This window comes from Leptidea sinapis, chromosome 44 (assembly GCF_905404315.1).
Source record: "Leptidea sinapis chromosome 44, ilLepSina1.1, whole genome shotgun sequence".
Classification (NCBI taxonomy): Eukaryota; Metazoa; Arthropoda; class Insecta; order Lepidoptera; family Pieridae; genus Leptidea; species Leptidea sinapis.
In genome coordinates this window covers 2,216,512-2,233,435 of record NC_066308.1, presented here as the reverse complement: position 1 = coordinate 2,233,435, position 16,924 = coordinate 2,216,512, and the positions used below count along the sequence as shown (strand labels likewise).

At 33.9% G+C, this 16,924-nt stretch overlaps 1 protein-coding gene across 1 annotated transcript in view; it reads right to left on the bottom strand.

Annotated features, from left to right (window-relative positions):
- LOC126977171 (uncharacterized) overlaps nucleotides 1-14,414 on the bottom strand; it is a 50,401-nt gene extending 35,987 nt beyond the window's left edge. Inside the window, exons 1-2 of the mRNA XM_050825874.1 lie at nucleotides 14,187-14,414; nucleotides 859-1,131 (exon numbers count right to left, since the gene is read on the bottom strand). Coding sequence (XP_050681831.1) covers nucleotides 859-1,103 — 245 coding nt within the window. The 5' untranslated portion in view covers nucleotides 1,104-1,131; nucleotides 14,187-14,414. The remainder of the gene's footprint in view (nucleotides 1-858; nucleotides 1,132-14,186) is intronic.
- Nucleotides 14,415-16,924: the final 2,510 nt, after the last annotated feature.

Genomic DNA, 16,924 nt, shown 5'->3' with positions numbered 1-16,924 from the left:
GCCATCGTAAAATCTAAGATTTAGTACATTAATTTATTAAATTAATGATTTTCTTAATGATACCATAAACTGGGAATACCCTCAGGCTATTCAATTATAAATTTTTATTGTACAATATTAGATTGTTAGCATATTTTTAACCGCCTTCAAAAAAGGAGGAGGTTCTCAATTCGTCGGTATTTTTTTATGTTTGTTACCTCGAAATTATCGACTGGGTGAATTTTGATAATTCTTTTTTTATTTGAAAGCTGGTGCTTCTCGTGTGGTGCCATTGTAATTAGTCCAGATCTGAAAATGGCATCCATGCGAAAACCATAACGTAATTATGGTCAAGTAATTGTCGAAGTAGAATATAATGATCAATGGGAGTCGGTGTCATCCAAGATAGGTTAGTAACTACATACAAAGTTATAGGTGAGATGTGCTTGAGTCGTGAGGAGGCGAGAGGAGGCGAGAGGCGAGAGCGGGTCGCCTCCGAAGAACACCGAATCCAAAAATAACAATAATCGTAACTAGAATTAGATTAATTAATTAGATTGTATAGAAATACACAATTATTTTTATACTTTTTAGTGCATATTATATCTATTGTTTAGGAATAGAATTTTTGAAGTCCAACCGACTTTTTTTATTGAAATTATTTTTATATTTAAATACGTTATTGTTTCATTTTTAACTCATTAACTTTTGCACATTTCCTATGGCTTTAGGTTCCAATATTCCCGAATAATAATATCATTTTTTAGCTATTTACAAGGGGTCTAATCTAGTCAGTAATAAATAACTGGCGAAAAACATAACAAGCAATTTATGAAAAAAAAAGGTTATTGTTTATTAAAAAAAATGTATAATACGTACCGATTTAGAAGCGTTTCAATCAAGTGCGAAGAATGCGGCAACGACTCAATCAGCAGATCTATCGGCAACTCTGCAGCGACGCTCTGCAGCACTCCGGGTCCCAGTCGAGATACGACAGCCGCTGCTTCGCGGAACTGGCGACCTTCAGCCAATAGCAGCACTCGACGGAGTGCGTGACGAGGAGAGGTGTATGTGTTTTTCTCTCGCTCGCGCTCCCGACGGATTCGATCGCGGCTTTCGTTCATTTTCAGATAGCGCTAGCCCATTCTTTGTCTGAAACAATGATTTGCATTTACGATAAATTTTATCATTTTGATATATTTATGATTAGTATCTTATTCCACTATTTTTTATGACAGTAAGGGACGAGACGGGCAGGACGTTACAATGCGGTGCCGCTCAGGATTCTTGAAAAACCCAAAAACTCTCTCATTTGCCATTTTATTTCACTAGCTGCGCCTAGCGAGACCGAAAAGTCGCCTAGATTATGAGTAACACAATACTTATAATCTTGGCGACATCCGGTGCAAAGATAGAAAGCCTCCCACTGATAAATTCCCTTATACAATTTGTTTTTTTTTAAGTGATAACCCTCACTTCTGGGATTAATTTGAAAATTAAATTTCCTAATATGCCAATATTTGGGTTGAGCAGGTTATCAACTGTAAAGTAGATCCTGTAGAGTGTAGATGGCTTAGACACAGAGTTCAATTAAAATATTAGTTGGAGACGTAGTCTACTTTTATTATTTCCCATTATCATTCCAATTTTCCAAGTACAAAATTAAGATTGATAAAGCGATTTTTATACCCTTAATGGAATATTATTCCAAAAATTTTTAGTTAAATGTCTATAATGTGAAAAAATGCTCCACTTTTACCGTGGTTTCATAAAACTACACAATCCTTTTTTTCCATTTCACTAAGAATTCCGACCCCGTTAGCCCACCAACACCTTTGACAACAGAGGCACAATATCAAACAAAGCCTGCGACCATCTAACACCGTTACACTCCCATGTGATACATAAACGTAGCGGTTTACTGATAATTATCATCATGACATTGTCTTATCAATGTACAGTAAACTTGCATTTACCTACAATTAGCATGTTCAAAGAAACAGTTATTATGAATGCTTGCAGATTTTTTCGGTGCGTGGCCGCAAAGGAGTGCCGCTTGGAAATCTTGAAGAACTCAAAATTTTTAAGTTAGATCCAGTGACGTAAAATACACTAGACTCATAAACACATTAAAAATTTGGCCGATGGAAAACTCTGTACTAAACAATTTGCACTAAACAACATTAGTCACCAGACTGGTGATCAAAATGAAATAAAATGGCTTCAAGTTATTGTTTTACATTTCAAGACAGACAAGGTGAGATACGTTTGCCTCTTTTCAGTGCATTGTGTTTCGTGTAGGTTAGAAAAGTCGAGCCAGCAACTTTATAGTTACTTCTCTAGGCTTGATAATTGCTGTTAGGGTTTCAGGCTATTTTACTTTTTTATTACAAACAAATACTTACCCGGCAAACGTTGTTCTGCGATCATTGATGTACAATAAACAACTAGACTCATAATCGCGCATAGAAAATGTAAGAAGCAAAACTCTGTCTATGCGTCTATTAGGTAGAGTTTTCGTTCAGTTGTGTTTCGACCGCGCTTTGAATACAACGCCACGTAATGAGAAAATTATCAGTGAATAACTGTTCAAATAACAGCATTTCAAAGTTTAAAACGATGTAGTGTCTTATGTTAGGTAAATGTCCCCTTATATTAACAAAATAGTGTAACTAACTTGAAGTTTTTAATAATTTTGCTATGTGATTACAATTCTACAGCTCGAAGATCTCAAAATCGTCATAAGCATACAATATGAAGCGTTTAGGTATGGAATAAGCGGGAAGTTGCAGGGATGGCCTTTAGAATCAACAATTTTCCTAATATTTTTTTAATGATTATCTGGGACCTAGGTTATAAATACAACAACGGTGGTATTAATAACGATTTACTTAATGTGCACTGTAACGGTTGGGCATATCACCCCCCATCATATGAACCCCTGCTTCCTCTCCTCTTATTTTCTCATAACAATAATATGTGTCCATGAAAACATCAAGTGCTATTGTCATTACATAACAGTGATTTATTGGAAATCGTCCAAATACAGACTATTCTTGTTTATATTTGATTTAATAGTCAGTTTAACAGGTTTTTACCCCCATGACCTACTAATGGCCGCGACAGTGACTTGCTTAAACTTACGAACGAATTATAAAACGTTACCAACTCTTTCTGTCGTTTGATTCGTAATCAAGTGTACAGTTAGATTTGCAGATGTAATATGGTCCAAGTGATGAGCGCTTTGCGTCCGTACAAATAATTTATTTTATCATAATTTTTTAAGTTACCAATATATACATACACATATTTTTTGGCTAATATACATGTTATATAAGAAATTATTGATTTTAATAAATATCGTTTTTTCTATAATATTTTATAAGAAATATATTCTGTACGTCACTTCGGTTTATAAGTAAGTAAATAAATATTTTTTGGAGTTTACTCCATAAGAATCGATTTTCATATAAGGTATGAGAAAAATATAGAGAGTAAAACCTACTCATCAAATAGGATAGTAACATTTTTGGTGCGCATCATTTCTCGCGCACCTTTCACTTTTCAGTTGTGTGTGTGTGTACGCATGTAGTATAATATACCTATTAGGGAGTGCCAAAATGTCCTTCCTTGATGGACCTTTAAAAATTGGAATTTTATGTTCCGCTTTTAACAGGAGTTGTGTTTGGGCATTTCCTGACAAATTTTGAGCGTTAAGGATTTATTTTTTAATTAATTCGCTTTTATTAACTTCTGCTGTATGTCTGTTTGTAACCGACTCCATTTGACTTGATTTTGTTTAGTACCTCTTCAAAGACAATCGTTCTTGAGGAGTAAACTCCAGTCGTGCGTCAGAGCTGACACACACACTTTTTTTTAATACATTTCAATTTCATTTGACCAAATTTCATGTTCCGAAAAATAAACACTGATATTTTATATAACCATAAAACCGTGTAATGTATAAAACTAATCAGATCCACACAAATAAACAAATTATATCAAATAACGCAACAAAATCGAATGCATACAAAAACCCAATGTTTGTTTCACAAATTTAATACCACGTGTTTTTGGAACTTCATTTCAGTATATTTCATGAATGCCTAATCTAGCTGACATCAGCTTCCTAATAAAAATTGTTCTAGGAATTATAGTACGTTCAGAAAATCGCCAATGTTTCACATCGCATACTAACAAGCTGATTACCGGACAAACAGCGTTTTGTTTCGAAGTACAGATTATGTAACATGACAACTATCTGAGTTATCTGCTGGTAAAAAAGAAAGTACCAAGCACACACTCAGTAAATAGCATGTGGAGGACTATAATTTAATTTTTTTAAGTTTAAATTTGATAACTATAGATATAGCAAGAAATAATTATTGCCATATGCGGTAACTGGCCTTAAGTTATTATTTTTTGTCAATAAGGGACGAGACAAGCAGGACGTTCAGTTGATAATAATTGATATGCCCTGCCCATTATAATTCATTGCTGCTCAGGATAATTGAAAGACCCAGAAATTATGAACAGCACTACAATTGTGCTCGTCCCCTTCAGATGTTAAGTCTCGTTGTCCAGTAATTTTAATAGCCTCGGCGCCCTACTGACTGAAACACAATAATGCATACACATTATTGCTTCACTGCAGAAATAGGCGCCGGTGTGGCACCCATAATCTAGCCGTCATTGTGTGCAAAGGAGCCTCCCACTTACTTATGATAATTGCATTGTAAATTATGATTTTAAGCTTTCCAAATAAATAATAATAAGTTACCGAAATTGTATTAAATTAAATTCATTCATTTGTGACAAATATTAATTTATTCACTGACGCTCTCATAAATTGAGTCTTATAACTTGCACCAAACCAAACTTAAATTACTTCACTGTAGGAAATATTAATGATGTCTTGTCTATTGAGTTGATGTCTTTCTATATCTTTTTTATCTGTGAGAATTATTTTTTGAGTTCATCATTTTGCAGGTCATATAAGAAAGGTTCGAAGCGTGTAATTGAGGAGACATTTACTGTTATTAAATAAGACCTTACTAGATACGGACAAAAAAAGCGGCCAAGTGCGAGTAGGACTCGCCCATGAAGGGTTCCGTAGCAGCAAGTAACATAATATAAAAGTTATATAGAAAGGAAAACGATATTAAATTATTTTAATGGAAAAGGCAAAAATTCTTTGCTCAAGGTCACACGGTGCAAATGAGCTCTCATCATTTATACGTATTAAAAAAAAACTACGTAGGTACTAGATCTCGTTCAATTCAATTTTCGGTGGAAGTTAGCATGGTAATTAATGTACATCATATTTTTTTTTAGTTTTATCATTCTCTTATTTTAAAGTTACAGGGGGGGGGGGACACATTTTACCGCTTTTGAAGTCTCTCGCGCAAACTATTCAATTTAGAAAAAAATGATATCAGAAACCTCAACATTATTTTTGAATACCATAGATGATAGAAGATTTGAACCCCACACGTATGGGTTTGATGAAAAAAAGAGTTTCAGTTCTTAGTATGGGGATTTATTGATTTTTTTTATTTTGTGTGGAAATCTTAATGCGGTTCACAGAATACATCTACTTACCAATTTTCAATTGTATAGTTTCGGAAAAAAGTGGCTGTGACATATACGGACAGACAGTTCCGTTTTTTGCCATTTGGCTACGGAACCCTTAAAGTTTAAAACCAGTGCATTCATTTGTAATAAAATTAATTAATACACGAAACACTCCGAAAGTACCTTGGTTACATTTTAATGTAGTTGTCATTTGTTTTACTAATATAAAACAAATGACAACTATATAATATGCCATAATTGGCATCGTTATGAAAATTGTGTGCCGGCTGACTGAAGCGTGGGTGATTTTCGCTGTGACTTAAGAAGAAAGTTGCCAGGGCCTCCACATTTTTTTTATTAAAATAAGGGACGAGTCGAGCAGGACGTTGAACTGGTGGTAATTGTAAATTGACACGACCTGCACATTACAATGCAGTGCCGCTCAGGATTCTTGAAAAACCCAATAATTCTGAGCGGCACTACAATTGCACTCGTCACCTTGAGACACATAAGATGTTAAGTCTCATATGCTCAGTAATTTCACTAGTTACGGCGCCCTTCAGACCGAAACACAATAATGTTTACACATTACTGCTTCACGGCAGTAATAGGCGCCGTTGTGGTACCCATAATCTAGACGGCGCGGCGTCTTGTGCAAAGGAGCCTATTTCTATCGTGAAGCAATAATGAGCAAAAGACGCCGTAGCTAGTGAAATTACTGGGCAAATGAGACTTAACAATATCTTATATCTGAAGGTGACGAGCACAATTGTAGTGCCGCACTGCATTGTAATGGCTAATAATAACGTATCAATTACCATCACCAGCTGAACGTCCTGCCTGTGAAGTCCCTAATTTTCATGAAAAAAGCTAAAAATAAAAAGACATGAAATTGTAAACAAAATCCGACCAATGGTCAGATCACCATGTAAACAAAATGTACTAATCTGAAGTCTTTTCATCATCCCCACTATCTGGATGTGTGGCGGTCCTCCACAGTACGGTTTTCAATGTGCTTTGTACCACGTGCTACAAAGCTGTGGAATGAGCTTCCATGTGCGGTGTTTCCGGGACGATACAACGTGGGTGGGTACCTTCAAAAAAAGCGCGTACACCTTCCTTAAAGACCGGCAACGCTTCTGTGATTCGCTCTGATGTTGCAAGAGAATGTGGGCGGCGGTGATCACTTAACACCAAGTGACCCGTACACTCAATTGTCTTCCTTTTCTTTTAAAAAAATCTACTCAGATATAGTCGCGGGCAATCGCTTGTGCAAAGTAAAAGATAAATCAATATGCAACGACATATTACTGATGAAAGTGAATTATTAACATAAGATAAAAACTTATGGATGTTGTTGTAGAAAGTTATGGGACCGGTTTGTCGGAAGTGTATGGGTAATTACCCCCGCGGTGTATAAACTGGAAGTATGCATTTACATAAATATGCTCCATATAATATATATTTATTATTATTATATTGGATGGATAAATGTATACAATATATTTATTATTATATATATAATCTGAATCCCAAAACGGCTCCAAAGATTTTCATGAAATTTAGTAAACGGGCAGTTTCGGGGGCGAGAATTCGATCTAGCTAGGTTGCAATTTTAGTTTTTTCCGTGTTTTAATGAGAAACAGATACAATAACATTAGAATACAAAGGTAAATTATGCCACTATATACAAGACTATAATAGCTCAGATGGGACATTGGGTGATCCGGAAAGCAGCAGACCCCGATTCGAATCCAGATGTCCTATTAGTTTTTTAGTTCAAGTTTTGTATCTTCTTAAAAATCCGAGCAAGGCTCGGTCGTCCGGGTACTGTATGTTTAAGTAAGTATATCATATTAAATATATCGTTGTCTTGTACCCATAGTACAGGCTATGCCTAGTTTGGGGCAAGATAATTTGTGTAAGAGTGTGTCAATATTATTATTAGTATGTTGGGCCATCTATTTTTTAAAGTTAGAAGTACCGATTAATTTGACTTTTAAAAGTTGAAAGGCATTCACTTTTTGGCAGGAAGTTAGTATTATGATTGACATTTGCAACATGCTTTACAATTTTACCAGTGGGAGGCTCCTTTGCACAGGATGCTGGCTAGATTATAGGTCAACCACCACAACCACAACGGCGCTTATTTCAGCTGTGAAATAGTAATGTGTTAGCATTATTGTGTTTCGGTCTAAAGGGCGCCGTAGATAGTGAAACTACTGGGCAAATGAGACTTAGCACCTTATGTCAGAATAACATCAAAAAGAATTCAAAATTTTGAGAAAATAAATGCCTTTTACGCTTTTTACAAGTTCCTACGCCAGCTGTATCTGTTCGATTTGTTCCTGTTTCGCCCCGCAAAGTGTCGCCCCATACAAAAAGTTCTTGTTTCGCCCCAGATTTTATTCCTGTTTCGTCTCGAAAATAATAATTAGAATAATGAATAATTTATTATTTTATTCTGGTTTTGCCCCACTTTATGTTCTTTATTCGCCCCGGGTAGTAATTTATGTGTTTTACAACATGTTTTGTACGGACTGCATACAAAATATTTTAAAAATCATATTTTTGACGATAAATATTATTAATGAACTCAAAAAGTTAGTATTCAATACAAGAAATCAATTAATGGAAACAGGAGCCTTTTAACTAATTCAAAATTTACTTATTCAAATTGTTATATAAATTGGTTTAGAAACTCAACAATTTATTATATTTTTAAAGTGATAACCCTTACTTCTAGGATTAATACACAAATAACGGTTACCGTTGGTTAGAGCACCGGCACGGAACGCCGGAGGTCGTGGGTTCGAGTCCCGCATCGTTCATAAAATTTTGTTGTTTTTCAAATTAAAATGTCAATATCTTTAAAAAAAAAGTGTACTACGTGTGCCCGCTAAACAAGTAAGTTTATGGCTTAAAATCCTAACTTTTATCTACCGCTTTCTCCACCTTCATCTTGATGCATGGACTTCGGAATCAATATAATTTTACTATGTACTTGGTCAGTTTATGATATTTTTGTGCCAAGTTTTATCGTTATACTTTTGAGACAACCCGTGACAGCTGTGCCACAATCTGCAAGAACATAATATCCTGTAATAGGTTTATGAACACCTTTCATGCCATCGTTTGGTCTCGGGTAAACTATTGCTCTTATATATATCTAGAATATTGTTGTAATTCACATTTTTTTCTGGCTGTACAAAAATAACATTTTAAAAAGTGGGACGAAACAGGAATAAAAATCAACGAGGGACGAAACAGGAATGTGGGCAAAAACCAGGGGCGAAACAGGAACAAATCATCTGTTCGGAGCGCATGCGAGAAGACCAGTCAATTATCAAAGGGGTCTTCCGTTGGTATGTCACTACAGCATTACGAAATCTATTGCACATTATGAACTAGTTTCTATTCGATATGAAGTAATAACATGTATTTATAATACATTTGTTTAATTTAACAAAGTAAGAGTTAAGTATAGTCACGTTCACAAGATAAATTAAAGTTTAACTGAACAGGTTTATATTTATTCGCAACAAAACAATCCTTATAACCATTTTTAATATTATTATTTAAAAATAATATTATATTTATAATAATATGACTTAATAATTAATTACGCTATTTATATAAAAACTAATAAAACAAAACTTAAATAATCTAATAAAATTAATTAATTACAAATAGAAAATATCATTAAGATCGCTATCGGCAGGTCAGGTGCCCGTGAAGCTGGCAACGTTACCTCTTTGTATAGCCAAACTTATCCTTTGACAGAGGTACGTACCAGATCTTGGGTCACCTGTTAAATCGGTTAGACGCCTGGATAGCTCTTTAATTTAAACTTAATACACCAATTTAAGTATGAAGCACATAATATGTAACAAAAAAATTACAACTATAATAAACATTGAAACAGGAATTGAAATTTACAGTATTACTTATTGTTGTAATGTCTTTTGTGGGGCGATGTATATTCTTTTACAACAAGATCCCAGATAATGTTCAAAACAAATGTATTACGAAAGTCAATAGAATTGCAAAAAACGTTTGTGTATTTAAGGAATGGAGTGACTGCCCACAGGTTAATACTAAATTTTATTGTACGATTTTACATTGTAACCATATTTTTATAAAAAAAAGAAGCCCACTGAGTTTGTTGCACCCGTTCTTCTCAGGTCTGAGGCATATTTCTTAGAATGGATCGTAGTTTTTGACTTTCAATAAGTGACGTCACATCCTATTTTTTTTATACGCTTTATATTAGCTTCACCTGTATGTTTGTATGTTTGTAACCGCCTTCTTTGGGCGCGATTTTGACCCACTTTAAACGATTTCGTTCAAACTTTGTTTTTTTTTTTATCGAGGACCGATGACATTACACTAATATGATAAAATTATACAAATTTTTAAATTTGCAAAATATGATTTTTGATTATTTATATGATTTTCATCTATAGTCGATAAGGCAGGAATAAATGTTAAAGTACTTAGTAGTTTTAAAAATACGCTTTTAAAGAAAATTTAACTAAAAAATGAAAAATAAATAATAGTTAAAAAAAAACTAAAAAGCACGCTTTATATAAAATTCAACTAAAAAATAGAAAATAAATTTAAATTGAAAATAGTGTAAAAAATATATTTTATGCTTTTTAAGATATTATTAAAATAATAATTCTTCTACACCCCACGCTTTTTTTTACAATAAAATATTTTTTTTACACTATTTTCAATTTAATTAAAATATTTAAATTAGAATTTCAACTGACAAAGTCATAAAAATATGTAAATTCAAAAAATCATATTCTAATTTATGAATCCTCTTAAAAGGCTGCTCACATTACACTCAATCTACTCATATATTGCAATGTTTAAACAATTATTAGTTATATTAATTAAGTACCTATGTATTACGCATAAACTTAAAGCGTAATAGACGAACCCTGTGTTAGAGTGAGATAACTATACTTACATAAAAACCTAGGTGTGAGAAAGAGACGGAATACATGAAGACCATGAAACCGTTTTGTAACAATTAACTACCTTATTCATAATAAAACGCTTTTCGAAGGTATAAAGCTATATTAGTTACAACGTGTTTTAAGCCTATCGAACGTTCGATAAAATTCCTTATTCATATTTGTTAGAGAAAGCTCCCGTAACTAATACGTCCCTGTAGTACGCAATATTGCCATTTCGTACAAAAAAACATGATTTCAACTAATTTATTGAGGAACTGTCAATGGAAACAGACATCTTTTCAATGTCAATGGTTTGTCAGTTGTCAATAGTCGATGTCAGAATAATTACAAACTTCAAAAATCTAAGTTTTGAAGTCTGTCGGTAGTCAATCTATGACGGATATCCAACAACTTTGAGCGGGAAGCTATTTATCACATTATTTAACGAACAGCTGATCGATGTCGGCCATGTTTTTTTGCGTTCGAGTGCTTAAAATAGGTTTATAGAAAGGTCCTAGCTACTTTCCCCCTTATTAATAATGGTCCGGTAACTTTAAACAGCCGTTAAGGAGTGTTTTTTCTCATTCTGACTTAGGTCAATAGAATAAGATAGAGTGAGAATTACCAATGCTTTAAGTTAGCAGACTATTATGAATAAGGGGGTTTATCTCACGTCAGCTTTATCGAAGAGATAATGAGCGTTTTAGCGCTAATATGCGATTATGAATACCATTTTTTAACAAGCGTATATTAGCGATGTTTTAAATCTCCGCTGTCATTATAAGACAGTTAGTATCCATTAGTCTCCTGTCAAATTGGACCGCGTTTTAATTTTAGTGTTTTTATCGTTATTGTAACGTGTTTTAACGGGTATTAATTAGAAAATATAATGGTGTCGTGTACTGTATTACATTGTGTTGTTATCTACAGCTACAATCCAAATAAAAAAAAATCACAGGTAAATACTGATTCTTCTACATATATTGCTTTCGTGGTGCTTTTATTTTCGTAGAACTACAAAGCTGTGGAATGTGCTTCCTTATGCGGTGTTTCCGGGACGATACGACATGGGTACCTTCAAAAAAATTGCGTACGCCTTCCAAGGCCGGCAACGCTCTTGTGATTCCTCTGGTGTTGCAAGAGAATGTGGGCGGCGGTGATCACTTAACACCAGGTGACCCGTACGCTCGATTGTCCTCCTATTCCATAAAAAAAAAACATATGCACTAAAATATTTTGTATAGCATTTTATATACTCAATAAACACTTTATTTCTAAAGATTATATTAATTGAAAAAAATATGTGTTGGATAATAAAATATTGTATACGTGAATATGACGCCGTTTATCAATATTTGTCATAGGCTTAGATAATTTATACGTCTAGACAGAGACTCTTGCTGTTAGACAACCGATAAAAACAGGCCAGGAATATTAGTTTAGTGTGTGTGTGATAAGCTACGTCTTACACTCGCGATTTGTATGACACTTTGTGTTGGTATTATTTGTTTAGGTTTTTAATGCTTGCATACTACCATGTTTAACTTATGGATCACAAACATGGGCCCTAACCGAGAAAAATCTCACAACTCTAAGAACTTGCCAAAATTCTATGGAAAAAAGCGTCCTAGGTGTTAGATTGAGAGACAGAATGAAGCTGCAGGACATAAAAGAAAAAATTAAAATTTAAAAATGTAAGCAAAATGATTAAACAGCAAAAATGGCGATGGACAGGCCATATGATCAGAGACAATTCTGGAAAATGGACGAAAAAAGTGACGGAGTGGTACCCCAGAAACGGAAAAAGAAAAAGAGGCAGGCAATCCAAAAGATGGGAGGACGACATCCGAAACTTGGTCGGAAGCATGTGGACTCGTCTAGCCAGAGATAGAACGACTTGGATAAATTTATAGGAGGCTTATGTCGAGGGACACGCAGCAAGAAAAGTTTTTTAATAATTAAGGTGTGTAATATATTTAAATGTAATGTAGCTGCTGCAATAAAGGCTAATTTTATATATATATTTTTTGTGTTGGTATGCGTGAATTGCTCAAAAGAGGGGTTAGTTCTAACGTCTATTTTTTTCACAACTGTCATAGTCTATCTAGACGTTCTGCAACCTAATTCCTGCCGCCGAATTCCACCTTCGCACAACACGCCACAAGTTAGGATATCATCCTCACCATCTGGATGTGTGGCGGTCCTCCACAGTGCGGTTTACAAGGAGCTTTCTTCCACGTACAACAAAGCTGTGGAATGAACTTCCTTGTGCGGTGTTTCCGGGACGATACGACATGGGTACCTTCAAATAAGCGCGTACACCTTCCTTAAAGGCCGGCAACGCTCCTGTGATTCCTCTGGTGTTGCAAGAGAGTATGGGCGGCGGTGATCACTTAACAACAGGTGACCCGTACGCTCGTTTGTCCTCCTATTCCATAAAAAAAAAGATGTATAAATGATGTTAGGTCATAGGGATTGACCAAAAGCAAAATACTACATACTTCACCAACTCACAAATACATCTGTAAAACTATCACACATGAACATTTTAAATTTAGTGCCGCCGTAATGAGGAGAGTGTTTGTCTATTACGCTAGTATACTAAGTTTATGGTATGAGGTGTAATATTAATCTATATATATAAAAATGAATTGCTGTTCGTTAGTCTCGCTAAAACTCGAGAACGGCTGGACCGATTTGACTAATTTAGGTCTTGAATTATTTGTGGAAGTCCAGAGAAGGTTGAAAAGGTGAATAAATGGGAAAATGCTGCTAAATTAAATAAAAACAACAAATTTGTTTTTCCTTTGATGTGTCCATACATAATTTCTATGAGAGTATTTATTGACGCACGGTTTGACAGTTCTGCTGTGAAACAATTTCATTACGACAGCAGGGTGCATATTTTACGAAGTAATTTTTGATGTTATGATATATTATTGACAAATTCATATAAAAACATTATTTTATTTATTATATACAGAACAACGTCTGTCGGTTCAGCTAGTTATAAATAAATAAACTTGAATTAACAACTACTAAAATGAAATTTCTTGAATAATTTAGGTACAATTTACACACTTATGTCATACTCAGGTGTTCTTCATTATATTGACTTGCTCTTTGTCTCATATTAACGGTCGCATTGAGTTTCCAGTTCGTGTCGTATCACGTTATCAACTCTTTGTTTTAGTTTTTAGGATTTCGTAGCCAAATGGCAAAAACGGAGCTCATCGTCATGTCTGTCGATCCGTGTATGTCACAGCCACTTTTTTCCAAAACTATAAGAACTATATTGTTGAAACTTGATAAGTCGATTTGTTCTGTGAACCGCATTAACATTTTAACACAAAAATAGAAAAAAAAAAAACAGTTTTTGGGAGTTCGCCATCGCCACCGGTGACCAATCCTTGATCAAAGGTCCCACTTCAAAGACAAATATTATAATAAATGAGAAGAGAGTTAAAGGGTTTTTTTCTTAATTTATTTCATGACCATGAATGCTAGTTCTTCAGTCGAACCGGTAAGGGTTCTGTGTTGATATTGCAAATAAACACAAACTCCATTCATAATCAACAAACATTGTGATTCTCAATGAAAAGGTAAGGGTTTTTATTGCTAAGTAAATTAATTCTAATATTTAAAAAAAAGTTAAATAAATCTCACCTCAATAATTAACAAAAATCCAAAAACTTTCTTCACTAAAGTCACTGAGTTCACACAAAACACTTTTTTTTTAATCAACTAGTGGCAATGGTCGGTGATATTGTTTTTTTAAATAAGTATAGGCAAAGGTAATTTTTTCAGTAATTACTTTTTAATTATTAATCTGTGGTAAAGGTTTTTATTATAGTTCTTCTTTTTGTGAATGTGTTCGTTACGCACGTGCTTCGCGTTAAGCTACCGGACCGAATATGCCGGCAGATCAGTTGTGAACAAGCTGTAGTTCCGATGCTCGTGAAGGCTAACGGACGGTTCATTCAATAACTCGTTCAAATATTTATTTATGTTGCGGACCCGACAGTCGGTTTAATTTTTTTCATAATGCCAAAGAAAAATGTGATGTATTAGGATTTATATTATAATAATAATAGCCTTTATTCGCTGATCATACTACATTGTAACATATATATGAAGTTTATAAAACATGTTTTCGTAAATGTTTATAAGAATAAGAATAAGAATAATTTATTGCAGTACCATATTAGTTACATAGATTTACAAAATATCTGTTACAAAGTATACGTTGGTTTAAAGTAAGTAACTTTTATTTTACAAGTATTCTGGCCTCACACTAGGATTCCCTATGTCGTGAGGTCCAGTCTCTTCACCTGTAATGGTACAAAATAAAAATAGAATAAATTTGCGTGTATGTGTGTGTATGGAAGTGTGTGTATGTATGGATGTGTGTGTATGTGTTTGTGCTAAGTAAGAAAAGAAAATTGCTAACGTTGGTATAATAATTTAAACTATTGTTTTTTAGTAAACTAAACAAAATAACTGTACTAAAGTACAGTTATATTATTTATGTAAAATTAAATTAAATATCAATGTTCAACAACCACATTGTTGGTCAGGCTGTCTTCCGACATAGGCCTCTCCCAGTTACTTCCACTTATCTCTATCTTGAGCTAACCCTCTCCATCCAACAGGATAAACATCGTATTTTATTGTATTTGACGTCCTTTTTGTCTTTTCCTATTTCTAGGGTACCCCTTACGTCCTTTGTCCATTTTCCTTTGTCCGCCCTCATTATATTATGTCCAGTCCTATCCTTATTTTTCAGGTTGTCCACCGATGACCTAGGATTTAAAAAAGGGCTATAATACTTTTAATACTAATTACTTATGTAGAAATAATTTTCGTCAAAAAATTTTTTGTTATCGTTCTTGGATAACAGCAGAGAGACTACACAAGAACAGAAGATAGCTCACACAGACTTCGTTAGTGTAGAATTTGATAGATTGATGATGTATATTATTATTTTCCTCATATATGTGTTATATGATAATTTGAGTATGTATTTTATATAATTAATTAAATTTAAAAAAATCCAAACGTTAGGCCATTGATTTTTTTTAGATTTCATTGTGCTCAACAATATTTTTTAGTTTTTTTGTTAATGAATACCTTACAAAATTGCTCTGCAGTAATTAAAAAAAAGAGAGTAAAGAGTTTAATCTGAAAACATTCTCAATCTAAATATAATACCATGTCATGGTCAGTGTCTCGATATACGATGCCGCTCATAATTTTGGTTTTTCTTAAGAATTATGAGCGACACTGCAGTGAAGTGGAATATTACTTATTATATTTACTGGGAATAAAGCGAACACCCTCAGGCTCTTTAATCATACATGTTTATTGTACGATATTATCACATTGTAATCCATATTTTTATTTTAAAAAAAACCCGCTTAGTTTCTTGCCCTTTCTCCTCAGGCCTGAGGCAGTTTCTTTTGAATGGGTGGTAGTTCTTAACGTTCAATAAGTGATTTTGAATCCTATTTTGAATAAAAATATTTGAATTTGAATTTAAATATCAAATGAACGTCTTCCACCTCCCGTTACAACATACAAAACAAATCTTCTGTTACTGAACAAAAATTGGAATTTATTCTCCCATATACACATACAATAAAGAAACGATTAAAAAATACAAAAACACACGCAATCTTGAATGACAATTGACGAATCCTAATTTGGGAATGACACTTAATAACCGCCAGCGAATACAAATACCCAAAAAATATAACATCTCAAGGTCCTGCACGTCACTTTACGCTCCGTTTAGTTAAGTTCATCACGTGAATAATCTGCTCATTACATCACTTAAAAAATAATAATGCTGGGTGAGCGCTTCTTGCGCCGCTTCTTCTCTCTTAGAACGCCATTTGTTTTCGAAGCGGTAGAAGTATCTAGTATATTAGAAATGATATCAACAAGAATTCTAAAGGAAACAATTTTGAGAAAATAATTGCTTTTATGCCTTTACTTTAATAAAAATCAATCGTTAAAAAAATAAAAAATATTGCAATGTCCCTGTCGATTTCTAGTCTCACTAGTGTCAATCAAACATAGAACACATAGTACTTTTATTATTGTACCAATTGTCACACTTTTGCATAAAGCGCTCAACCAACAGGTCTTTACGACTTCCGAGTGATTCGTCATTCACTCAAGCACAACAAGAGATTTTATACAAAGCAGTGCTACTTGTCTCCTCTTACTCCAGGTCAATTGGGACTCCCTTACTACACTAATGGCCACCCGGAAAGATGTAAACAATAAAATGAACAGATGAATGTAAATAATCATTTATCATGTACTACCCAATGAATTCGTGAAAGATATGGGAAAGCTTTTTCTCAATGAGTGGCATTTCTCAAATAATGGGAAAATTT